The sequence below is a fragment of the Siphateles boraxobius genome, unplaced genomic scaffold (genome assembly GCF_051911475.1).
Source record: "Siphateles boraxobius isolate OS27281-9 unplaced genomic scaffold, OSU_SipBor_1 61, whole genome shotgun sequence".
NCBI classification, from domain to species: Eukaryota; Metazoa; Chordata; class Actinopteri; order Cypriniformes; family Leuciscidae; genus Siphateles; species Siphateles boraxobius.
In genome coordinates this window covers 10,427,155-10,454,811 of record NW_027509188.1, presented here as the reverse complement: position 1 = coordinate 10,454,811, position 27,657 = coordinate 10,427,155, and the positions used below count along the sequence as shown (strand labels likewise).

The window sequence follows — 27,657 nt, the reverse complement described above, 5'->3', positions numbered from 1 at the left end:
GCCCACTGTTGTGTCATTCATCCACGATCATCACCTCATGTTGCAGCATGATAATGCATGGCCCCATGTTGCAAGGATCTGTACGAGTCTGCTCAGGTAGGCCTATTGCCCCGAGTGGAACATTGTCCAAAAATAATCTCTCATTACCTGTAACCACAGCAGCTATACATCGCTTGACTGTTTGGGTTTAACCATGGTGGTAGGAACCTAGAAACGGCGTTGGGGGTGTCGAACTGTGAAATTCGCCGTTGATTGAAAGGAGAAGTCTGCAGGGATACAGTATCCTGAATTTGACACCGGCTCTGTGTACTTCATCCTTAACTGATTTAAACTGATCCCGTTGTTTCATGAGTTGAGAAGTAAGGAAAGATCAAAATCTTGGAATCCTTATAGTGCAACTCTCCATGCTCGCGTGACAATTTAAAATTTCTTCCCTGGTTTGGAAGAGAAGAAAACGTACGATCACGGGTCTCGGTGGACATTGTGGTTTCAATGTCTTTAATTTTGGAGCCGTGACTGGAAAAAGTGTCTTGAGGGGCAGCTGTAGAGGCGCGTATTTCAGCGAGGAACTCAGACCTTCGAGATGCAATTTCCTCACGAATTGTTGTGGTAAGCAGCTCTTTTAAAAGAGCTGGTGTTAACCCTGAAGCAGCCACAGCCATGTTACCGGCATCGTTAGCTTCATCAGGAGCAGGAGAAGCACGTTTAGATTTAGGCATTGCAGCGATAATGACAAGCTCCAGCTATCATTAAAAGGTTCTCTACCGTTGTAGACATCATCTTAAAGTAATAAGAATATTAAATGTTCCCGTTGACTATTGAAAAGAAATTACATTTACGGAGCTGCTCCTGCATGCGCCTCACTCACTCAACTGCATGCCGGAAGTCAAATATTTTCAAATTTAAAATAACTAAAGTTTTTATTTTAGCAGAAAACCTAATTACAATAAAACACCAATGACACACCTTTATGCTTCTTAATTTTTGAGAATATTTATAAACAATTGTCATTACAAAATTGGGATTAAAATTGTTACATTTTCAGATCCATGTTACATTATGAGTGGCCCAAACTCACTTGCAGGAGTTCACGTGGAGTAGCATTTACTGAAGTGTACTGTAACTCAGTTCCCCGAGGGCCACCGCACTGGAGAGTTTAGCTCCAGCCGAATTAAACACATTGGATCCAGCTAATCAAAGTCATCAGGATTACTAAAAACTTCCAGGCAGGTGTTTTGGAGCTGGATGGATTTAAACTCTGCAGGATAGTGACCCTCCAGCTAGAGGGCTGCATTGGGATTGAGTCCCGCCGGGTCCCGCAGGACCCAACGCAAATCTCGCGGGAGCGGGCGGTTTGAACTTTGCTGCGGGCGGGAATGGGCGGGTAAAAAAAAAACTGCGGGATCGGAAGGTAGCCTAGCGATATGATGGAGATGTCAATAAATGATGTGGAAAAGAACCTCAAATGAGGTATTTAAAGCACAAAACCTAAGCAAGGCAAGTCTGACATTTGGACTATTATTCATCTTCCTGATCAGTGCGTCAGAATACATGCAGGCCAGGGAAACGAAACAAACAACCCCATGAATCTCTTTAATAATAGCAATACAAATACGTGTTTTTTCCTGCGGGACGGGAGAAGACACAAAATCAATGCATCTCTATTATTGTGCGGGAATAAATTCTCAGAGTTTTGCGGGTACGGGCGGGAGTGGACATACATATTGCGGGAGCGGGCGGGAGTGTAACACATACGTTGCGGGAGCGGGCGGTAATGGTCAGAAATTTGGCGGGCGGGAGCGGGATGAAGAAAACAGTCCCGCGCAGGGCTCTACCTCCAGCAGCTCAGTTTGAGACCACTGATTTACTGTGAACTGAGACGCTTTGACACGTGCACACGATGCACAACAAAGCTGAAAAACGGCCCGACCCGAAAAAGAGTCGCACGAGTCAGAATTCAGCTCAAAATTGGATGAAAATCGCACAGTGTATGCCCGCCTTTATGCAGTCCATGTGGGTCATAAGTCTGTATAAATGTGGACAAATATCACATTCCTGCAAATGTTTTGTCTCTTGGGGGTGCTAAGCGGCTGCTTATCTTGCTTATTGGTTAAGTCAGCCTCTGATTATAGCATAGTTAATTATTTTAAAACCATTCACCTCAGTATCTCCAGCTGACAGTTTGGACTTTTCAGTCCATCAGAAAGAAGCTTCACTCCAGAATCCTGCAGGTCATTGTTACTCAGGTCCAGCTCTCTCAGAAAGGAGTTTGAGGATTGTAGAGCTGATGATAAACTCTCACAGGACCGAGCTGTGAGATTACAGCTGTGTAGCCTGTGTAGAGAACAAAACAAAAAGAGCAGTAGTAATGCTTATTAGCGTTTATAATCTGGAGCTTGAAAAAAACTTTAACCGTAGTGAATTAAGCAAAGCTAAAACAATTATCTCTTCATAAAACATCAAACCAGCATTTATTTTCACACACATTACTTTTATTAATTTTTCTGAAATGTCTAGGCCAGCAAGTCATCCATTTAAAAAGAAGGCAGTTAAAAAAGACAGTGTTTATAAATGAATATAAAGGAGACTCTTACAGTGCTCTTCTGGTGTTTTTGATCACTGGCAGCAGTCTCACCAGTGCTTCATCTGATCTTCTGTATTTCTGCATTTCAAACATCTCTTGAGTCTCTTCTGACATCAGGAGCACAAACACCAGGCCAGACCATTGAGCAGAGGAGAGATTCTGTGCTGAAAGTTTTCCTGAGCTCAGATTCTTCTGGATTTCCTTCACAAAGTCATCTTTCAGTTCATTCAGACAGTGGAAGAGATTGATGGTCCTCTCTACTGATTCCTCATTCTCTATTTTCTTTTTGATATAGTTAACTGTGTTTTTCATATCCTCTGTTTTGAGTTCCAGTCTTGGCAGTAGTTCCATCAGGTCACTCTGATTGGACTCCAGACCCAGGAGGAACCGAAGGAAAAGGTCCAGGTGTCCGTTCTTACTCTGTAAAGCTTTCTTGACTGCAGCCTTATGAAGCTGAAACAGGGGCTTTTTGGACAGTCTCCATGTCAGTTTTTCTCTCCAGGATTGAAGAAATAGGTCAGCTTTCTCATCTTTGCCCATCATAAACACATAAAGAGCAGCAAGGAATTCCTGTATGCTGAGATGTACGAAGCTGTAAACGTTTGCTGAAACAGCCCTTTCCTCCTGAAAGATCTGAGTGCATAACCCACAGAACATAGATTCTTTTCTAGCATCTAGTCCACATTCCTTCAAATCCTTTTCGTAGAAAATCAGGTTTCCCTTCTCCAGCTGTTGAAAGGCCAGTTTCCCAAGCTTCAGAATAATCTGATCAAAAGACACTGCATTGGAATTAGGTTCGGGCTCATCACAGTATTTTTCTTCCATCTGTTTCTTCTGAGAAATTAAGAAGCTTGTGTACATCCCTGTGAGAGTTGTGGGAGTTTTGTCATTGCTCTCTCGAGCCAGTAGAGGCCGAAGAACAGTGAGAGAGATCCAGCAGAAGACGGGGATGTGGCACATGATGTACAGACTCCTGGATTTCTTGATGTGACTGATGATGTTCCCAGCAAGCTCAGGTCTGCTGTTTTTGATGAAGTATTGCTCTTTCTGCTCATCGTTAAAACCACGCACTTCAGTCACCTGATCAATGTAGTTACGGGGTATCAGACTGGCTACTGCTGGTCTGGATGTGATCCAGATGAAAGCAGAGGGAACCAGATGTCCCTTGATAAGGCTTGTAACTATCATACTCACTGTTGTTTTTTTGTGAACATCTGTAAATCTGCCACCCTCTTTAAAGCTCAGAGGGAAGCGACATTCATCCAGTCCATCAAAAATGAACAAGACTTTACCATCACCTTTAGGAAGAGAAGGCAGTTCTTTATCATTATTAAAGAAGTGTTTGTGAAGCAGTTCCATGAGACTGCAGTTCTCTGTAATCAGGTTTAACTCACGGAATGGCAGAGGAAAAATTAAGGCTATATCCTGATTTTCTTTTCCTTCAACCCAGTCAAGGATGAATTTATTGACGGAGACAGTTTTTCCTACCCCTGCAATCCCCATCGTCAGTACCTTTATGTTTTGTTGACCCTCATGGACTTTAAAAATGTTATTGCAGTGGATCGGTGTGTCCTTGGCATTACATTGTTTATGATTTAATTCGATCTGTATCACCTCATGGTCGTTCACTCTTCCTCCAGTCTCATTCTTCACCACATATAAATCAGTGTAAATATTGTTCAGGTTTTTCTGATGACCCGTCTGTGAATTACCAACCAATATCTGCTTGTAGTCCTGTTTTAAATTGTTCTTCAGTCTGCGGCTAGTCTCTGTGTAATCACGAAGAGTAGCTTGTCTTTCATCTGCAGTTGAGCCTTTAAGAAAGAAGAGAAAAGAAAGCAAAGAATAAGTGATCATGTTTTTCATTAATTCTTAAAAAAAACAATATGTAATTTGTAACATGGTCCTCAGTTTCCATTACAAAAATAACTGCACTTCTGCCATATTCAAAATAATGTAGGCTATATGTATATGGTGATGGAAACACCTTGACAAATGCTGACTTGAATGTAGTTGGATTCAGTTCTAAAATGTCTAAATAACTTTCTTTTTTCTAATTCCTACCTGAGCATTTATTGGATTGGAACCACTGGACTCAGATCAACTTCAGGCCCTGCTGACCAATATTTTTAAGAGCTTTTTAATTCAACATTGACCTCTAACATGAGACTGTATTAGGGTTAGGTTAGGGTTATTGAAATGAGCCTTTGCATGTACAAGTTGCTTGAAGAAGTTTAAATTAAGTGTTTTAATTAAGACCATTTTTAATAATTTAACAATTTGTACAATTAGAAACTGTTCTATTGAATGTACTTGTATAAGGTCTGCTACTGTTCTTCTTGGTCCTGTAATTGTTGCTTGTTATATTTTTTTGTTTCCAGGTACAGGCAGTGATAACTCTAATGAAAAAATGAACATACTTAAATTGATTTGAAATACTTTATTTTATGCTAAGTATACCTCAAATACATTACATATTTATGTACTGTTAGTATACTAAATTTGTAAAAATAAAAGTCTGCTAAATCTGTTTAAGTAATTTTGTGCTTAATGCACTTTAGTTAACTTGAATTTGTGCTAAGGTCCAACTAAAGATATACTTAATTATATTTGATTGTGCTAAAATGGAACTATTGCTAGTATACTTTAGGTACACTTTAAATATATTTTAAGTATCCTTACTAATAGGGATATTAAACACATTGGGTCAATTTTAAATTTTTTCCAAATTGCTTACAATTTCTTAAACTATGGCTCTATTTATGTAAACTATTTCTTGAAATTCTACACACAAAATACACACACTCACACAACATGCAAAACATCAGATATCTCTTGCAAAAGCAAACACTTCATTCAAAACTATTAACTATTTCAGAAATGGTGTTTTTGCATCAAATGATTAGCCACGTAAACACACTAAACTACACACAGATTTGAACATTTTAAAACACTACTATCTTGTGTCTTTTGCTTGTGCAGTGAGTGTACAGGAGTTTGTACGTCTGGTTCCCGTCTGGTTGTCGTCGACAGGTTTCTGAGTTTGATCACATTTTGTCACATTCACTGTTTTGCGTGTTTGGGCTTGTGAATGACTCATGTTCTCATGGAAGTTGACCATCACAACACTTCGGTCGAGACTCAATGACCTCGGCCCACACCCCCCTCTCCAGTGCTGCAACCCGTGAGCGCTCGCTTGACGAGGAGCCCACACGGGTTGTGCTCCAGACGAGGAGACCATGTTGATTGCTGCATCACAAGGTGGGCATGAGTCCTTGGGAGATGAAGATTTGGCTGTGCTGCCGCCTTCGGGTGTGCCAGCATTGTTCGAGTGTACTGCCATGCTTTCCCGGGCAGCCGCAAACATCGGGTTGGAGTGGAACACTCTGCCCCCTCCCGCTAAACGCCAGGCTGTGGCGCTCCTGAGACGGGCTGCTCAGAGATGGTGGTCAATTCCTCACAGGAGCTGGTTGCGGGGCTACTCCTTACCCCGTTGGAGGCCCGGGGGAGAATCTTTTGTTCTCCACTCCCTGTGGTTAAATAAGGAATTGACACTTCCATCTTTAAGTCCCCAGAGGTCCCGAATGACAGTTCGCACCACTCACGAGCCTCGCCACTCTCGTCCAGGGTGGCCGCGGCACCTTAAAAAATTACACCTAAAATTTCTCCAGTCTGACGGACCCAATGTCCGTCAAATAACCATTGAAGCATCGAAACGCGAGAATTATTCTGATTTTATTACATAAACAGCGATTGATTTTGATAATGTTTTACTGGTAGCACTGTTGAGACTCGTGCTGAGGGAGAGATTTTATAGTAAGTAATCAAAACAAATGAGCATAACAGCACATAAAAAAATTCACAGAAGAAACATATGGAGGTAAAAATTAAAAATGTTGAGTTGTTTTATATTTATATATTTTCTATTTATTTTTATTTATAACATATGTTATAGTTAAGTAACATAACATGACGGGAGCTATTTTGCCCCTGTTATGAGAGTGGAGGTGGCCACCCTACATGGCAAAGGGTGCAATCGAGACCGTCCCTCCAGCCGAAATGAGGTCCGGCTTCTACAGCCCCTACTTCATTGTACCCAAGAAAAACGGTGGGTTACGACCAATCCTCGACTTGTGCGTCTTGAACCGATCCCTTCACAGGCTTCCGTTCAAGATGCTCACGGCCAAACGCATTTTCGAACGTGGGCGTCCACAGGATTCTCACAGATTAAACTTTCAGACAACTAAAATGCATATAGATAAAAATAAGTTGTTCCAATTTAGCAGACTTTAACTGTATTTTAACTGAATTTATAGCATGGCACAAATGCATTTAGTTGTGCTTAAGTACAGCGGGTGAAATGAGTATTGAACACATCACCATTTTTCTCAGTAAATATATTTCCAAAGGTGCTACTGACATGAAATTTTCACCAGATGTTGGTAACAACCCAAGTAATCCATACATACAAAGAAACCAAAACAATTAAGTTATGTGTAATAATGTCAAATGACACTTTTTCATTTGTATTGAAAAAGTATTGAACACATGAAGAAAGGGAGGTGCAAAAAAGCATGGAAAGCCAAGACAACAGCTGAAAACTATCAGTAATTAAAAAGCAATCCAGCCTCCTGTCAGTGGAAATTAATATCAGTGGGTTCAATCCAGAGATGTCTTTCCTGGACTACGTATGTGGACATCACCTGACCCAGGGAGCGTGTGGTCACCCACGTCGCTCGTAGAGCGAGGTTAGTGGCAGCACGCAGCTCTTGCATGAGCCCTGAGTCAGCCCTACCCTTGTGCATGTCAGTGAGCACCCTGGCCTTGGTAGACCTGAAGTATGGCTATGGCATGCAGTGAAGTGGCAGCCTGCCCTTCAGCTCCATAGGTCCATGCCACCAGAGTAGACAAAAACCTACAGGCATTGGAGGGGTGCTTAGGGTCGCCACGCCAGGTGGAGGCGCTGTGGGGACACAGATGTGTTGCCACAGAACACTCCACGGGGGGAACCCCAGTGTACCCCTGGCCACAGCCTCTGCAAGGCCTGAGAAGGCGGAAGAGGCTGTAGAGCAGTCGCAAAAGTCAAAGACTCCCACGATCTCATGACCTCTTCTTGCACGTCCGGGAAGAAAGGAATTGAGGGCAGGTGGTGGTGTCAGCGCGCCGCCCCATCCAAAAACCAATCATCCCGGGAAAGCATGGCTCTCAACTCTGGATCAGACTCGGCAATGCTGGCACACCCGAAGGTGGCAGCACAACCAAAACCTCATCTCCAGGGGACTCCAGCCCACCTTGTGATGCGACGATAGCCACATCAGCTGCCTCTGGTCACCCTGGCCACCAGCTAAAGTATTTCCTCGCGTGGAGAAAGTAGATTGGGGTGTGGATGAGGGGACTCTTGCTCTAATGAGGTCATTGAGTCTCAACCGCAACATTACGATGGTCATGTTCCCGCAATGAAAACATGACGCACCCATGAGCGCTGCCCAGGTGTGCAGCCCAAACACACCGAGCAGTGCTCAGGCCCAACAGCAGAATCAACCACTACCAGACCCAGAAATACACCGGCATTTAAAATACGTCTTTATGAGAGGGAAAACTCTGCAGATGCTGAAGCGAACAGGGAGAAACACACAACTGGCAAACCACTGCACAGATCAGCAGGCAATGTGAAACTCGCTGGAAATCGCCGTCACACCAACACCTGGAGAGAAGCTCGTCTCGAAGAGTGAAGAGAGATGATTTCAGAATGGCTGGTGGAGTGAAGAGATGCTCTTGGCTCCGAAGCGAAAACATCTCTGCATGTTGCCAGCCTCCTCCTTTTATACCCACGAGGTGGGGCGGAGATACCCGATGCAAATTCCACAGACCCATGGCATTTCTTTGCCATTGGATCATTTTATATTCTAGTAGATAGGCTTTCTAAGCGAAACCTCATTCATTGTCACAACATAACTCGTAGTGACTACGAAATGGAACTGAATTTACAGTCCTGGTGTCACTGTCACACACTATAGTGTCACCAAATTCAGTTTACACACCACTGCTGTCCTGATGGTTATACTACAACACTTATTTTGGAAAAAAATATATTTTTAATTGTATATACATTACATTTAATTGTAAATGTATCATTTCGATGATTTTTATTATGAAAAATATTCAATAACTTCACTGTAATTCACTGTATTGTTGCCAAATTCAGTTCACACATCACTGCTGTCCTGATGGTTATTCTACAACACTTATTTTGGAAACAAATATTTTTGCATATTTTTTATGATTTTTATTTATGAAAAATATTCAATAACTTCACTGTAATTCACTGATGCGACGGAATAGACTTGGAAAGGAGGACTGGGTTAACATCAAGTGGCAGCCTGGAAAGATAACCCACACCTTAAAGATGCTGCCAGTTGTTGGTCTTTGTGATGCAGGTAATTCTATGAAACATTAACATTAGGACAGATGTGATAATAATGTACTGTACTGTTACTGTATAAGACACAATGCATGTTCTTAAGCTGTCCTACAGATGGCCAAGATGACGGTGATGGAATTTCCAAACGTTCCACAGATGTTTGAGATTGACTCATCAAAGCAATCTCTTTAAAATCTAAGAGACATGACTGAAGACATTCAAAAAGGATCAGGTATCATTGTATATGTTACATTTAAGTATTCTTCTTACAAAATGAACAGTTCATGTGTGTGTATATATACAGCGGGTGAAATAAGTATTGAACACGTTACCATTTTTCTCAGTAAATATATTTACAAAGGTGCTATTGACATTAAATTTTCACAAGATGTGGTAACAAGTAATCCATGCATACAAAGAAACCAAAACAAATAAGTTCAGAAATTAAGTTATGTGTAATAATGTGAAATGACACAGGGAAAATGTATTGAACACATGAAGAAAGGGAGGTGCAAAAAGGCATGGAAAGCTAAGACAACAGCTGAAAACTATCAGTAATTAAAAAGCAATCCAGCCTCCTGTCAGTGCAAATTAATATCAGTTGGTTCAGCCCCAACTGATGACCTACAAAATGGTCTCATTGCCAAGGTGTCACACAAGACACATCTCATGATGGGTAAAAGCAAAGAGCTGTCTCGAGACCTTCGCAACCTAATTGTTGCAAAACATAATGATGGTATTGGTTATAGGCACATTTCTAAGCTTCTGAATGTTCCAGTGAGCATTGTTGGGGCCATAATACGGAAGTGGAAAGACAATCATTTCACCATAAATTTGCCTCAACCAGGTGCTCCTCACAAGATTTCTGACAGAGGAGTGAAATGAATAATCAGAAGAGTTGTCCAAGAGCCAAGGACCACTTGTGGAGAGCTTCAAAAAGACCTGCAATTAGCAGGTACTGTTGTCTCAAAGAAAACAGTAAGTAATACACTCCCCCGCCATGGCCTGATGCACGCTCACCACGCAAGACTCCATTGCTGCACAACATTTGGAAAAGCCAGTGAAATACTGGGAGAATATAGTGTGGTCAGATGAGAGCAAAATTGAACTGTTTGGATGCCATAATACACACCATATTTGGAGGAGAAATGGCACTGCACGTCACCCTAAAAACATTGGCAAACTTCACATAATTGAAGGAAGGATGAATGGGCAAATTTACCAAGACATTCTTGACAAAAATCTGCTGCCATCTACCAGGATGATGAAGATGAAACGAGGGTGGACATTTCAGCAAGACAATGATCCCAAACACACAGCCAAGGAAACTCTCAATTGGTTTCAAAGAAAGAAAATCAAGCTGCTAGAATGGCCCAGCCAATCACCTGACTTAAATCCCATTGAAAATCTACAGTAGGTGGACAACCAGAATGCCTATTACCGCCGCTGCAAATCCACTGCGGCAAAAATAAACCAGTCGCATTTCAAACTTGTTCGCGAAATGACCACCAGGTGGCGCAAAGGGACATTTAGCGAAAGCAAAACGTAATTATGTAAAAGTAGCCTACAATTTAAATAGAATATAGCAAACTTTTAGAGCAGAACATTTTATGAATCAAAAGTTAAAATAGGCCTATCCGCAGTCAGTGAAAATAAATTGGGTGCAATCAATGACGCTAAACTATTGAGGAATGAGAAGATTGAAGAGCGTTTCTCTCGTGTGCGCGCACACTGACTGCTAAACAACCGAACTTCTGGGCATTTCTCAGTGAGAAAAGTTGTGGTCGAGTGGTAGAACTTAGGTTTCAATCATTTTGATGACACTGTTTCAAATCCCGAATAAACGTGGTATTTATAAAATTACCATGCATTTCCATTTTACGCTCAGGAACAAATCTCATCCAACAGATTGACTGAATTTACGTCTTCAAAAGCAGTTCTGTTAAAAAAAAATAGAAAATCAAACTTAATGGGGTTCCATGCAGAAATAATTTTTAAAAACATAACCTAAGCTAAGCAAGGTGCGATTTGCCGGTGGGGGATTTCCCCCCTCCACAGTGATCAATGCTATAATTAGCCTAAATAGACCATATCAAATATATTTTTTTAAAATATGCAACACGCACGTTTAAACAACAAACAATAAAATCTGAACCAGCGCTTCTGCTCCTGTATTGAGAGATAACATGCAGCGTGTTTCAGTGACGATCCTGGTTCCAGTGGCCTTAATACATTGATTCACGGCTTTTTTAAAATGTCACAAAGCGTTTTGAGGTGGTTTTGAACGAAATATTGAAGTTTATAATTAAGTATTTTGACACACCACGCCGAGTGCGTATTCTAAAATCGGCTTTTATTCTGGCATTGAATTAGAGTTCGACAAACGCGGCGGCGCGTTCACTTGAATTTATTTTTCTCATAACAGCTAAAATAAATCATCTTTTAAAACTGTAAAAGGTCTACTTTTTTTCATGTAAAGTAGGCCTACACTCACAATAGGCTAACGACAAAACGTTTTCTCGCTCATGTGTGCGAACACACACTGGAGAAATAAACGTTTGGGCATTTCTCAGTGAGTTAACACTAGAACTACCAAGGCGGTCATTTTGACCGTTTTTGAATTGTACAGTGTAATAACTTTGATAAAATAAAATCCATGTGGCTGTATGACTCTGACTTTTCCTAAATATGTTTATATTTTTTCTGACACTGTTATTTTATTAAAATCAGAAAACACAAAACAGTTCTGAGTATTTCTACCTAGAATGGCCATGGCGGTCATTTTGACCGCACGCATTAGATATCATAAAACGTCCGCTACATTTCCCGCCTCTTGCAAAATCCTGATCCATCAAATGTGCCTTCTGTGCCAAGACAGCGTAGTCCGCCACGAGATGACAAGTCCGGCCCAATAAACCCACATCAGCCGAAAGGTGTGAAACGGCGAAAGACGGCACAGTGTGGACCTATGTAAAGTTGTGTGAAGACAGAGGAAGGCGACAATGCCAAAATGTAATAACAGAAGCGACAGGCCCCACAGCGCACGCCAAGCGCAATACTGAAGATGCCCTTACAGCCTTTTTGTGTTTGGTGGATGATGGCATGCTCAAACACATCAGGGACTGCACTGTGGCTGAAGCCCATCGAGTCAAGGACGACAACCTATGGGACATGAAAGTTGAAGAGCTAAAAGCCTTCATTAGTTTAATTTACATTCGTGGTGCGCAAGGTGGAAAAGGGATGGATTTGGCGACCTTTTGGTCAGCCGAGTGGGGCTGCGCTTTTTTCAAGGAGACCATGTCCCGAAACAGGTTTCAGGAAATAATGCGATTCCTTCGTTTTGACAGAAGGGAAACCCGACGCACACGCCTGCGAGACAACAAGTTTGCCCTTATGAGTGATGTTTGGGATAAATTTGTCCAAAACTGCATCGCCTGCTACTAGCCTGGTGCCGACATCACTGTGGATGAGCAGCTATTCCCTACAAAATCAAGGTGCAGTTTCATACAGTATATTGCAAACAAACCGGACAAATTCGGAATCAAATTCTGGCTTGCTGCGGATGTCGACACCAAATTTATGGTAAACGGTGCGCCTCATCTGGGCAAAGACGAGACGAGGAGGCCAGGTCAACGACTTGCAGACAGTGTGGTGCTGAAAATGGTCGAGCCATACCTGGGGAAGGGAAGAAACGTCACCACCGACAATTTTTTTACTTCTTTTGAATTGGCAAAGGCACTTCAGGCCAAGAAAACCAGCTTGGTCTGCACGGTAAACAAGAGCAGACGAGAGCTCCCCCCGTGCATAAAAGCGCAAATGCCGCTGTTCAGCACAGAGGTGCTGAATAGTGGCGATGCAACACTGACCGTGTATCAGGAAAAAAAACAAAAACAATGTCTGCATCCTCAGCACTGTCCAGGCAGCTGAAGCTTGAAGCTCTACATCGTTCAAAACTGTAAACTTTTTTATTCATATTAGTAACGACAAAAGTTTATCTGTAGTCTCTGTCTCCGGGAACTGCGCGTCACAAATATGAAGCAAAAGCCACTTGCCTCAGCTCAGTCAGAAATATCACTACATGTACCTAGCTTAAATCATTAATTCCTTCATTATCAACACTTTAATAGCCTAATGCTAATGTCTAGAATAGCGATTTAAGCGTGAATTGCGCTTAAAACTTTGTTTTAAGTCAATCTCAAACTCAGATAGCCTGTGGGGGGTTGGAGGGACAGTTCTGTGTGTGCAGGACAATAGGTGTTAATGTTCCTCTTTCATATGGAGAGTGTCGGATAGCCAGCCTGATGAGCAAAGGCAAAATTATTTTAAGGATAAATCTCTCGATGTGTCCAAATGTAGGCCCCATATCTTATTATTATAAATATTGTAGTTTATTATTGTAGCATATTTAAAAAAAATTCACACAAAATTTAAATTGAAGTGTTCAATCCAGTTGTTTCAACTGGTTTTGTATAGTTTTAGAATGTTTGAGCAGTGTGTATGATTGTCAACAATCGGGCATTATCTAAACATGAACTGTTCATGCCAAGAAACGAATGTGAGTGATCAGCAGATACAGAGCTCTTTAATTCGTGATCAACCTCGTTTTATTGTAATTCAACAAGGCATGCTGTGTCTTTGAAGCAACAAAGGCTAAATAATTGGTTACTGTATTTTGTTCGCGATTTGTATGGATGACACGCAGCGACATATACAGTATTATCAGCTGTATGATGGGTTTTTACCCTGAAATGTTTAATTTCGAGAGAGAGCCGGCGCGCGCAGCAAGGGAGACTAAATAAACTTGCTAAAAAGAGATCCAGCGCGAGAGAGAGGCAAAGAAAAACGCATGTTTTTAATTTATGTTGCTTTGGACTATTTTCTTTTTGTACTGTTTTAATTGTTTAATTTATCTCCAATTTCTTTGGCAATACAAATTTAAAATGTCGCAAGAATAAGATTCTGTGTTTCTTATTTTGCATCGCAAAGGAAACTCTAAACTGGATGCAGCTGTTTTAAATTTAAAAAAAAAACTGTCCCGACACTTTATTTCACCTTGAAATGTTCGATGGGGTTTCAAACTTAAATAATTTTAGTGTTTTTTTACACAATAATTTAGCAGACTAAAGACAAGCTACTTCATTTTCATTTTCTGACGCGATCGGCTGACAATCTTCCTTTATCGGTTTTGTTGTCTGTGCAGAAATGTAGCAAATTTAGGTTGTAATTTGCCATTGCTAATTAAACAAAACGCTTGACTTTAAATAAATAAACAGTCAATAAACTCGCTAATAAACAGTTAAGCATCAAGAACGGTAAAACATTAACGCTGTCGGCCAACATCAGTTAACAGCATGTATCCTACAATGAGATTTGATCTCGGGTCGCTTGAAGCTCCGAGAGTCTCATGTCGTTGCGTTGACCACTGAGCTACCGTCTGAACGCTGTTCAGTCAACGTCGTATGCTCTTGCAAAGCCTCATTGATGTAGCTTAATATGTTTCTATTGCAATGTTTTAAGTTTTCATTATTTATTCAATTCAATTTCAGTAGTTTCAGTATTGTGATTATGAATTATTTTAACTACGTTTCATCTGCTACCAGCTTTCAATCGCTCTGAATGAGCCGCGGCGCGGCTGCAGAGATTACGCAGCTGCGTAATCGAGAGAGATAATAAACGGACACTTTTCAAAGTCTGTGATTGTAGCGCCTCTTAGCGGTAAAAGGCAGCAAATACACCCCAAATTTTACCGCCGCGGCACAACGGTAAAGTCTTGTTTTGGTTATCCACCTACTGTATGGAAAGAACTGAAGATCAAGTTTCATAGAAGAGGCCCAAGGGACCTTTAAGATTTGAAGACTGTTTGTGTGGAAGAATGGGCCAAAATCACACCAGAGCAATGCATGCGACTAGTGTCTCCATATCCATACAGGAGGTGTCTTGAAGCTGACATTACCATCAAAGGCTTTTGTACAAAGTATTAAATAAATATCAGTAAGCATGTTCAATACTTTTTCCCTGTGTCATTTGACATTATTACACATAACTTAATTTCTGAACTTATTTGTTTTGGTTTCTTTGAATGTATGGATTACTTTGGTTTTTAACAACATCTGGTGAAAATTTCATGTCAATAGTACCTTTGGAAATATATTTACCGAGAAAAATGATGACGTGTTCAATACTTATTTCACCCACTGTATACTATTGTTCTTACTAGAGAATTCACACCATTTAATTTTAATGAGCTCCAACAGTTACAGATCATTATTGATTATTATCGTCATTATTGCCTGCCGATTACATTACAGTCACAGTGAATTAAACATTACCTTGCTTGTGTTGCTTGTGATTGTTCTCCAGCTTTTCAGCCAGATTATTCTGGTTTATCTTCCTCAGGATCTCCACCGTGATCTTCACAGCTTCTTCTGGTTTAAAACACTCTACTATCTTATCCACAGTTTTCAACCTATCTGCATTCTCCATTTCAGACTCTGTTATACACTTCTGATTACTCTTTAATCGCCACTGAAACTCCTTTAGATCATCTTCTCCCAGGTCCTTCAGAGAGTTCAGAAGCAGCTCTTCAACAGACTCCATTGTTCTTCACTGATTCACACTGTTTCACAGCTGCAGGACAAACATAAAAAGATCTGAAGTAGCTTCAATCCTAACATTTGGACCTATGCACTGAAATGTTACTTGGATTATGAAATGAAGCTGTGATCAGATCAGGACTCCCAGAGATAACTCATCCAAACTATGTTGAAGAAGTCCTATAATGCTCCTTTTTACAAGATATAATAATACAAGTTAATACGAGTCTCAGATTATAATATAGTTTGACACAGAATGTTACTGTGTACAGACTAAATTATGATTAATATACTCTCACATGATCTAAATGAATTATTTGAAATAAAGTTTGTGAGATGAATGTGTGCATTTATGAAGAGAGAATTGAGATACTGTTTGATTTGAGAGACATGAAAGCTATGTTGATTAAATCTGCTAAAAATTACTGTAAATGATAAAATATTGCTTTGAGTTTTGTTCGCAATCTAAAAAGTAATACACAATGTGTCAATGCTGTTTGATAAGTCTAGATCAGTGTGAATGGATAAATGTCACTTTTTATCTTTACACAGGTGAAACTTGAAAAATTAGAATATTGTGCAATAGTCATAATTTCGATGATTATGGTTTACAGCTTATGAAAACCCCAAATTCAAAATCTCAGAAAATTAGAATATTACGTGAAATCAATAAAAAAAGTATCTTTAAATACAGAAATGTCGGCCCTCTGAAAAGGATAATCATGCATATGTATATAGTTATATATACTAAATTTATTAGTTTCACCTTTTAATTTGAATTACTGAAATCCATGAACTGTTGCAAGATATTCTAATTTTTCGAGTTTCAACTGTATATCAGTACTTTATAAAGTAGTATTAACTAACCATGAATAATGATGGCGAAGATGTTTCTTGTTCCTCCACTGAACTTGAACTGTCTTGAGCAGAAGTTACTTTGAAACTCCTTTCAGTTCTGCGGTTTCATAAAGGACTGTGAGAACTTAAACCAATTAAACCAGAACTTTTTCAGAAAACTAGTAGAGATTTAATTCATAGAAATTTTATCTTTCAAAAGGATTTGTGACATATAAGTGAATCTATGTGGAGAATCACTGTCTGCCATCAAAAGACTGTAGTTAAAAGTTTTCTTAGTGGAAGTTTTTTTTTCTTCAATGTAAATGCATATGTATGTGTGACAGGATGTGCCCCGATAATCAATGTCTTGAAGCTTTTCCTGGTATCTAGGGCAAAGTGGTGAGAGATGTTTTTCTCACCATGGTATAGATCTTTAACTAATTATTCATAACAGGAAACAGCAGAGTGAGGTTTAAGTGACGCACATAAAGGCACTGGGTGAGACTGCAGAAAACTCTGTCTGTGAGATTTCAGAGGCCACACACACAATCAAGGTTTTATAAAGGAATTATAGGGTGATTTACACTGACATCAACTCCTGTAGATATTCTCCAACATACAGGATTTACACCACATAATTGCAACAATGACTTCCTGGACCAACAGTAACAATATCAAGACATTTCCCTGCATAGTTTAACACACACAAACACACACCTGTTAATGTTTCCTGTCTGTTTCTCTCCTCCTCGCCACACACTTCTGCAGTGGCTGCCTCTCTCTCTGTCTCTCTCCTTAGGGGCTCTTAATTTCAAATGAGCTTTTGGGGTAGTCATGGTAACAGAGTTGGACTGGTGACCCAAAGGTTGCTGGTTCGATTCCAGTACCGGCAGGAATATGACTGAGGTGTCCTTGAGCAAGGCACCTAACCCCCAATTGCTCTCTGGGCGCCACTCAAGGCTGTCCGCTGCTCCGGGTGTGTGTATCCACGTTTGCAGTGTGTGTGTGTTCACTACCCATTACTCTGCTCCTAATGTGTGTTCACTTACTTGGATGGGTTAAATGCAGAGGTCAAATTCCAAGTGTGGGTTACCATACTTGGCCATCACCTGTCACTTTCACTTTATTGGCATGACTTGTACAGTATTGCCAAAGTAATGGCCATTACATAAGCAATGGACAAATAATCAATAAATCAACCAGTAAGCAAATGCATTAATACATTTTTATAAAAAAAAATAACAAGGAAAACAATCAAGACATTTATTTTAAAGTTTTATACATTTGCACCTACATTCAGGCATGTTAAGACAATTAAACACCACTTCCATTTTCCTAGTTTTCCTTTTCCTTTATTAAAACACCTACCCATATTTTTTTTTTTTTGTAAATTAGAACCATTCCCAAGATAAACTCCCAGATATTTTATTCCATCACTTTTCCAGGACAGGCCTCCTGGTAATTTAGGATGACCTCCAACCCATTTACCACATATCAATGCTTCACTTTTTGACCAATTTACTTTGGCTGAAGAAATAAGGCAAAAATCATCAATCATTTTCTTTAGCACCCTTATAATAATTTTTATCTTTAATTATAACAATGATATCATCAGCATAAGATGATAATTTAACTTTAACACCTGAGTGTGGTATAGACCAGCCTTTAATACTATTTCTAATTTTAACAAGCAGAGGTTCAATAGCCAAGCCATACAGCATTCATGAACATACCCATCCCTGTCTGATCCCACTTTGAACTTTAGAAGCTGCACACAAACACATTTTTATTTTAAGTACATTCTCAATGTCCAGGTACAATACCCTGGTGGCAATAAAACTGCTGAACCCAAACTCCTCCAGTGTACCCCAGAGATAGCTGTGCTCAACCAAGTCAAACGCCTTTTCCTGATCTATGGAAATAACCAGCATTTCAGCTCAATAACCTAGAGACATCCATAATTTCTCGAATTAAAAATATATCATCAAAGATGGACCTATTAGGCACTAAGTATGTCTGATCATGATGAATGACCCGAACCAACCACCTCCCTCAGCCTTATTGCCAAAACCTTATGTCATCAGCCCGATCTCATGAAAGTGCGTTTCTAAATTTGTGGTATAAATACACACTTTCATGTGATTGTGTTGTATGTCATTGGTAGTAGTGCATGTATCTGGTTTGTTTAAATTTGGTTAATTTTTAGGTAATTGTGTAGATTGAACTTCATATCCAATCTCTCCAGATATGGGATGAAAATCAGGAAGTTAAACACATTTGATGCTAAATTAGGCATATTTACAGAGATTTTAAGTTGTAATCTGTAAAATGTTGTTTTCTAGGTGGCAAGACTGTGGTAAAAATAGTCTTGTTGTGGCTAAGCAGGCAGCAAGAAAAAGTAAAAACTCTGAAGTCTCTCAAAGGTGATTTAATTTTCTTGTCAGGGCATGCTCCAAACAGTGTAACAGGGCTCCATCCACCAAAATTCCAATACAAGAAAATTCAAAATAGAAACAAAATAAAGGAAAAAAAAAAACATAAAATAATATTTACATGAGAAACATCAAACACGTTGGCTACTGGCCCAACAGTCACCCTTTGTTCTCTCTCCCTTTTTGTCCAAACAATCAGACTCTTTATAGTTGAGTCTCCTCCCCTCAAATTCAAACATACCAATGGCAAGGCTGTCTCAAATACAATCTACATAGCTTATTTATAAGATCATATTTAACATCAATATTTAAACATGAATATTAGCATCTTCTTTACCAAGTTCTATTTTCATCATGAAAACCAACGAGAATCTTAAAAGACATGCATTTAATTTAATAACATTCAACATTTTCAATACTTGAACTCCTCCTTCTTTGGGAAGGTATAAGTCAGGCTTCCTGTGGGTGAGCCCCTCCTATTAGGAAGTTCCAGGAAGAAGGTAAGACAAAGAGAAAGAGATCTAACAAACAGATCATTATTTGTGTCATTTACATTCACCTTCTCATTTACAGGCACCAAAGGCTAAGACCAACAAACGTCTACGGTTACGTATGTAACCCTCGTTCCCTGAGTAGGGAACGGAGACGTTACGTCGGATGACGACGAATGGGGTTTCGCTTAGAAAGCCTATCAACTTCGAGTATTACAAAACGAGCCAATGGCAAAGAAATGCCATGGGTCTGCGGAATTTGCATGGCGTAACTCCGCCCCACCTCGTGGGTATAAAAGGAGGAAGCCGGCAGCAAGCAGATATGTTTCTTCGCTGAGGAGCCAAGACTGAGCTCAGGCGATCCCCGCGGTACAGCGGAAAGTGGCAGGCAGACGTAACGTCTCCGTTCCCTACTCAGGGAACGAGGGTTACATACGTAACCGTAGACGTTCCCTTTCGTTGTCACTCCGAGTTACGTCGGATGACGACGAATGGGGTTACCAGTCTAATCACGCCACCTTCTCAGCTGTCTTCCAGTGCCCTGCGTAAATCGAGATCCCTGTCAACCTGGACAAAGGACTCCATATAACACAGGAATACCAAGGTACACTGGGAAGCATATCCCAAGCTTAGGGGAAGTATGCAATTAATGCCAGCCCGGAGGGGGGGGACTTAGAGAATACAATATGACCCGAAGGAAGCATATGGGAAACACTGGGGTGTCCAGCCGCAGGTGGAATATTTAAACCCCAGGGGTGGCAAGGTGGCTTGCCAAGGGAAAGACACACGCTCAGAGAGGCTTACAGTGGAAATACACATGTGGGGGTCGCTCAGAGGAGGGACCATGCACACGGGAGGCACCTAGCCGACGCACAGGCAATAGACACTGGCGCCGACGTCAGGAGTGCTGGAGGAGCTCAGGGCTTTCGGAGAAGCTCACCTGAGGAAAGTATCGCACGTATCCAGTCCGTGGAGTGGAATGGCGAGCAAGCGAAGACACCTGAGCGGGTCCGGTACTAGCTGGTTGAAGCGAGTACACGAGAGGACACAGGCTCCACTCGGAGATTATAGAATCTGGCGAATGTGTTAGGTGTCGCCCAGCCTGCAGCTCTGCAGATGTCTGTTAGCGAGGCGCCATGCGCTAGAGCCCAAGAGGACGCCACACTCCGGGTGGAGTGGGCAGTCACACCAAGGGGGCACGGTCGACCTTGCTGCTGGTAAGCCAAAGCAATGGTGTCCACTATCCAGTGAGACAACCTTTGCTTGGAGAGAGCCTTTCCCTTCAGCTTCCCACCATAACAGACAAAGAGCTGGTCTGAGGTCCTGAAACACTGCGTTCTGTCTACATAGGCGCGGAGAGCGCGTACTGGACAGAGCAGTGCCAAGGCTGGGTCTGCCTCCTCCGAGGGCAGCGCTTGCAGGTTCACCACCTGGTCCCGAAAGGGAGTGGTAGGAACCTTGGGCACATATCCAGGCCGGGGTCTCAGGATCACGTGAGAGGAAGCCGTCCCAAATTCCAGGCACGCTTCGTCAACGGAGAATGCGTGCAGGTCCCCAACCCTCTTGATGGAGGCCAGTGCAACCAGGAGCGCTGTCTTCATAGACAGGAACTTAAGCTCGACTGATTGCAGGGGCTCAAAGGGAGCACTCTTCAGGGCAGTTAGAACCACTGAGAGGTCCCAAGAGGGAACGAGAGGAGGACGAGGAGGATTTAGTCTCCTCGCTCCTCTCAGGAACCTGATGATCAGGTCGTGCTTCCCTACCGACTTACCTTCGATGAGGTCATGATGTGCGGCAATGGCGGCAACATAGACCTTCAGGGTGGAGGGAGACAGCCTTCGCTCCAGCCCCTGTTGAAGGAAGGAAAGCAAAACACTGATCGAGCATCTCCGGGGGTCTTCTCGGTGAGAAGAGCACCAGTTGACGAAGAGGTTCCACTTCAACGCATAGACGTGTCTCGTGGACGACGCTCTAGCGGAAGTGATGGTAGCCACCACCGCTGGTGGTAGGGTACTCAAACCTGCCTCGTCCCATCCAGGAGCCACACGTGGAGGTTCCAAAGATCGGGACGAGGGTGCCATAGGGTGCCCCGTCCCTGAGAAAGAAGGTTCTTCCTCAGAGGGATCGGCCAGGGAGGTGCTGACGCGAGGAGTACTAGTTCGGGGAACCAGGTCCGGTTGCCAGTAAGGGGCAACCAGAATGACCTGCTCCTCGTCCTCCCTGACCTTGCGCAGAGTGTGCGCAAGAAGGCTCACTGGGGGAAACGCATACTTGCGGCCCTGCGGCCAGCTGTGCGCCAGAGCATCCGTGCCGAGCGTGCCCTCGGTCAGGGAATAGAACTGGGCGCAATGGGTCGAGTCGTGAGAGGCAAACAGATCTATCTGCGCGTCCCCAAACTGGTCCCAAATCAGCTGAACCGACTGGGGATGGAGTCGCCATTCTCCAGGGAGGGGCTGAAGCCGTGAGAGCTCGTCGGCTGCACAGTTCAGCGCTCCGGGAATGAAGATGGCTCGAAGCGACCTCAGATGCTTCTGACTCCATAGGAGGAGGTGGCGAGCGAGTTGTGACATACGGCGGGAGCGTAGACCACCTTGATGGTTGATGTACGCTACAGTGGCGGTATTGTCTGAGCGGACTAGTACGTGTTGACCCCTGAGCAACGCCCGGAAGCGGTGCAGGGCAAGGCGTACTGCCAACAACTCGAGGCAATTGACATGCCACAGCCGCTGGGGTCCTGTCCAGGAGCCCGCAGCAGCATGTCCATTGCACATGGCGCCCCAGCCCGTGGTGGAGGCATCTGTTGAGACAACAACATGCCGGGAAGCTCGTGCCAGGGGGACACCGGCCCTGAGAAAATCGAGGTTCGACCACGGGGTGAAGAACTGACGGCAGGTCGGAGTAACTGGTACTCGGAACGTGCCGTGTTGCCATGCCCACCTCGGGACTCGGTCGCGAAGCCAAAGCTGAAGCGGTCTCATATGAAGCAATCCGAGCGGCGTGACCGCGGCTGCAGATGCCATATGCCCCAGGAGCCTCTGAAAAAGTTTCAGTGGAACCGCACTCTTGCCCTCGAATTGTCTTAGGCAAGTCAGCAGTGACTGCGCGCGCTCGCTCGTAAGCTGCGCGGACATGGCGACCGAGTCGATGTCCATACCGAGAAAAGAGATCCTCTGCACGGGGCAAAGTTTGCTCTTCTCCCAGTTGACCCGAAGGCCCAGACGGGCTAGGTGCCGGAGCAATAGGTCCCTGTGTTCGCAAACCTGATCTCGAGAGTGAGCTAGGATCAGCCCGTCGTCGATATAACTCAGGATGCGAACCCCTTGCTCTCGAAGGGGAACAAGGGCCGCCTCGACGACCTTCGTGAAGATGCGAGGAGACAGGGCTAGCCCGAAAGGGAGAACCGCGTACTGGTATGCCTGCCCCTCGAAAGCAAACCGGAGGAACGGTCTGTGTCGAGGAAGAATGGAGACATGAAAGTAGGCGTCCTTCAGGTCGATCGCTGCAAACCAATCCTGGGGCCGTATGCATTCGAAAACGCGTTTGGCGGTGAGCATCTTGAACGGCATCCGGTGAAGGGAGCGGTTCAGCACGCGCAAGTCCAGGATTGGCCGTAACCCACCGGTTTTCTTGGGGACAATGAAGTAGGGGCTGTAGAAGCCGGACCTCATCTCGGCTGGAGGGACAGTCTCGATTGCACCCTTCGCCAGCAGGGTGGCAATCTCTGCTCTCATGATAGGGGCATTGCCACCGACCAAAGTGGAGCGGACTCCCCTGAAGCGGGGAGGAGACCGTGCGAACTGAATCGCATAGCCGAGCCTGACGGTACGCGCGATCCAGTGGGACAGACGGGGAGCTCTAGCCAGGCTCCCAGGAACTGAACCAACGGGATCATGCGAGCCACAGGCGTCCCCCCGGAGGGGCAGCGAGGCGGAGTAACTGGCCCAGATGTGGACGGCATAGCGGCCCGGAGAGGGGGCACAGTTAGCAACCGCACCCTGGCAGAGGGGGCCAGGGGAGGACCAGGCTGGTCGTCCCGCGGGGGCCTGCTCTGCCAGGGGTCTGGCGACAGAGGGGGACAGGGGCGAAGCGGTCCGTGGACGGCACGCCGTGTCAACCGCCTCTGGGACAGAGGGGGACGAGGAGAGCACGGCTTGTGGGCGGCGCTCTGTGACGTCCGAGAACTCTGTGCTCAGAGACGGGAGAATCAGCTCTTTGGAGTATAAGGATTCTTCCCCGGCCCTCCCCGGGGAAAGGAGTGGTCCTGCTACCAACTCCTGGAAAGAACTGAGTCCCATCTCTGAGGAGCCCAACTCAAGAGCGCCGCTTAACCCGGCGTGTAGCGGGGTGCGGGGCTGGAGAGGACTGTGGCGTCCGACCGCGGCCTCCAGAGCCGACCCGGGTGAACGGGCGGGGTGGGAGCCGCGGGGGGGCGCCCTCGGCAGTGGGCAGACCGAGGGATCTGAGCGGACGGCGGGGCCGTCGGGACAGAATCAACCTCAGTCTGCTCCATCGCCGAGGTGCCCGTCTCACGAGCGCCGCTTAACCCGGCGTGTAGCGGGGGGCGGGGCTGGAGAGGGCTGTGGCGTCTGCCCGCGGCCCCCAGAGCCGGCCCGAGAACGGGCGGGGTGGGAGCCGCGGGAGGGCGCCTTCGGCGGTGGGCAGACGAGGGATCTGAGCGGACGGCGGGGCCGTCGGGACAGAATCAACCTCACTCTGCTCATGGGCGGCTGAGAGCTGTTGGGCAAGCCCTCAACCGCACCGCCGAAGAGGCCGACCTGGGATATGGGAATGTCGGACAGACGGGTTCCGCGCGACATCCAGCACATCAGACAGGTTCAGCCACAGACTGGTGAGCATCACCTGACCCAGGGAGCGTACGGCCACTTTCGTCGCTCAGAGAGCAAGGTCAGTGGCGGCGCGCAGCTCAGTGAAGAGCCCTGGGTCAGTCCCGCCCTCGTGCAGGTCTATGAGCATCTGGGTCAGGTGGACCAGCAGAATGACCATGGCATGCAGTGAGGCGGCTGCCAGTCCCGTGGCGCTATAGGATCTCGCCACAAGCGTAGACGAAAAACTACAGGCCACGGGCGGGTGCTTAGGATTGCGCCGAGAAGAAGCACTCTGAGGACACATAGCATCGCAACAGAGCGTTCAGCCGGGGGAACCCCAGTGTACCCATGGGCAGCGGCCCCATCGAGGGGAGGAAAGGCGGATGAGATCAGCGAGCGGTCCCGAGAAGACAAGGGGGTCTTCTTGGACTTCGAGATCTCATCATGCACGTCCGGGAGGAGAGGTATTGGGGTTTGCCGTGGACGAGGGTCGGCGGCCTTACCCAAAACCCATCGTCCCAGGAAAGCATGGTCGTCATCTCCGGATCAGACTCAGGCACAGCCGTATGCACACCGGAAGGTGGCAGCTGTGACGAGCCCTCACTTCCAGAAGACTCAAACCCACCTAGTGATGCTGCAACAGACATGGCATCTTCCTCTGTAGCTTCAACTGAAACACGCGGGCCACCAGAGGGTAGACTCGCGGGAATCAGCAGTTCACTAGCGGGCACCGTCATTGAAGAGGGGGGCTGGGGACACGGACACATAGTCGGCGCCTAGATCCAGACCGTAACCCTCAGGTCACCCTGGCCACCAGCCGAAGATCGGGGGGTGGATGAGGGGACTCTCACTCTTGCGAGTTCACCGAGTCTCGACCTATATATGACGCGATGATCACGTTCCCAGCGAGAACATGAGTCACCCACGAGCGCTGTTCAAGCATGATCAAAGCCCAAACACACTAGACAGCGCTCGTGCCCATCAGAGTCCGATACCAGTCCGCTGCAACCAGAAATGCACGGGCGAGCCGTCTTTAAAAAGACGTGCCACGTGTAAGCTCTTTTAGTGAGAGAAAACTCAAGTGTTGAAGCACCCGGGGAGAAACGCACCGACTGGCAGACCACTGCAACAGATCAGCAGGAAGCACGCTCTCGCCGTAGATCGCCGTCACACCAACACTCGAGGTACTCGTTTGTAAAGCTGACAATTCAGAGATGGCTTGTGGAGAGAAGAATACACTTGGCTCCGAAGCGAAAACATATCTGCTTGCTGCCGGCTTCCTCCTTTTATACCCACGAGGTGGGGCGGAGTTACGCCATGCAAATTCCGCAGACCCATGGCATTTCTTTGCCATTGGCTCGTTTTGTAATACTCGAAGTTGATAGGCTTTCTAAGCGAAACCCCATTCGTCGTCATCCGACGTAACTCGGAGTGACAACGAAAGGGAACATGAGTCGCAATGAAATGTGCACCTTCCATTCGACACATGTGAGACAAAACAGTAAATAAACTTATTTTGAACACAAAACCCATTGTTTGGTTCTATGAATTGAAAGTTACATACCTCACTTTATCACAAAGACAAAGAAGGAAAAGCAAAAGCGGCCCTGGACCGAGTCAAAATTGATGCAATGAGTATGTTACTAAGTGTATTTTGTATTGCTCTTGTGTTGATATCCCCAAGCATAGCTATGGTGTTAAATGTTGAGTAAAATCTGTATACGTTATAGTAAAGTGCAAGATCATTCAATTTTTTAAGATGGTGTATAGTTTTAAAGTAATATTTGGCCCATTGATTTTCACTCAGCTTTGCTAAAGTTGGTCATGTCATAATGCAGTTTGTTATATTGAAATGTATTTTAAAACTAAAATGTAGTGTTTTTTTATTTTTGTTTATTATTATTATTGCAGATTCAGGGATTTCCTGGAACCACTAGGGCCTAGCAAGGGTTAGCTATAAATCAGAAACTCACTGAGCTGAGGGCCTCAAAATAAGTTGAGAGACCAGGCCGCACTATTAGCTATTTTAGATCTTTAGACGGCTCAGAGCAAGACACACAGCAAGCAAACTGAGGCAGTTGATATTCAAATGCAGGTGGGGACCCGTCCAAACCCCAGCAACTGCATGCCCGTTGTACGTGCCCATCCATAAAAACCACAGCATGCCTGGACACTTGTTCCAGAGGCACTCCCTCCCGAAGAAACGAAGGGTCTGACCACAGGCCGAAGGTTTGGCGGCTCTTTGGTGTGATTTACATCTGTAACGAGAAAATGTTAACACATGACGAGCAACTCTTCTGCAGATTATTCACTTATGAAGCAGACACAGCCAGAACAACAGATTTCACTGAAGACAACTTTGATTTCAACGACGGACACAAATTTTTCCAAACTCATGACAATAATTACACCTGTTTTCTCTATCTTTTTCTCCAACAAAGACAAGACGCTGTCTGTCAGACGAAGCATGCAACATTTTGGAAGATCTGCTAGGATCATGCCACAATTCTTTCTGAAATTTTTCTCCAGCATTTTTGTAGCAAAAGCAGGTTTTATGAATCAGAAAAAAAATCTAATTTGCCGTGTCTGGTTTATGCTCACTAACATATGTTGCTGCACGTTGTTAAAAATTTTTTAAACCATTCAAGTAACATCAAATCCTTCAAACCGTCTAAAGTTTCCACGTCAGAAGCTGTACACCAACGATTGAAATTAATTGTGAAATTAACTAAAATATTATGTACAAACTCAACATGTGTTCGACCATCAATTTTTTTTTTCCATGACCTAAATTTGTCGATAGGCCTCTGGGACCAATTCGTATGCCCTCAACACTGCAATCTTTAACAGTCAAATAATCCTTAGCATCTTCCACACTAAGAGACTAGTATGCTTCTTGAGCTTGCCATACATAAATTTAATATATGTCAATATATGTAAATTGCATATATAATGTCAGTGCCTATGCAGCCGCCTCATCGAGGGGAGGAAAGGCGGATGAGATCAACGAGCGGTCACGGGAAGACATGGGGGTCTTCCAGGACTTCGAGATCTCAACATGCACGTCCGGGAAGAAAGGTATTGGGGTTTGATGCGGACGGGGGTCCGCGGCCTTACCCAAGTACCAATCATCCAACCGCTCGGGACAGGGTGGAGGGGACCACTCTAAACCGATACTCGCGGCGGCCCGGGAAAGCATGGCCGTCATCTCCGGATCGGACTCGAGCACAGCCGTATGCACACCGGAAGGTGGCAGCTGTGACGAATCTTCACTTCCAAAAGAACCAGACCCACCTTGTGATGCTGCAATAGACATAGTGTCCTCCTCTGGAGCGCCAAAGGAAATCCGCGGGGCATCAGAAGATGGTCCCGCGGAAATCCCCTGAACACTCGCGGGTTGCAACATTGGAGAGGGTGCGGCTGGGCACGGACGGATAGTCGGCGCTTTGTTCCAAACCGTTACCCTCAGATCA

At 44.4% G+C, this 27,657-nt stretch overlaps 1 protein-coding gene and 1 long non-coding RNA gene across 2 annotated transcripts in view; both read right to left on the bottom strand.

Moving 5' to 3' along the window:
• LOC143718286 (NLR family CARD domain-containing protein 3-like) overlaps positions 1-16,736 on the bottom strand; it is an 82,844-nt gene extending 66,108 nt beyond the window's left edge. The window contains exons 1-4 of the mRNA XM_077209320.1: positions 16,466-16,736; positions 15,335-15,632; positions 2,595-4,398; positions 2,161-2,334 (exon numbers count right to left, since the gene is read on the bottom strand). Coding sequence (XP_077065435.1) covers positions 2,161-2,334; positions 2,595-4,398; positions 15,335-15,602 — 2,246 coding nt within the window. The 5' untranslated portion in view covers positions 15,603-15,632; positions 16,466-16,736. The remainder of the gene's footprint in view (positions 1-2,160; positions 2,335-2,594; positions 4,399-15,334; positions 15,633-16,465) is intronic.
• Positions 1-27,657, bottom strand: part of LOC143718418 (uncharacterized) — a 227,329-nt gene that overhangs the window by 66,108 nt on the left and 133,564 nt on the right. The gene's annotated exons all lie outside the window — the stretch shown is intronic.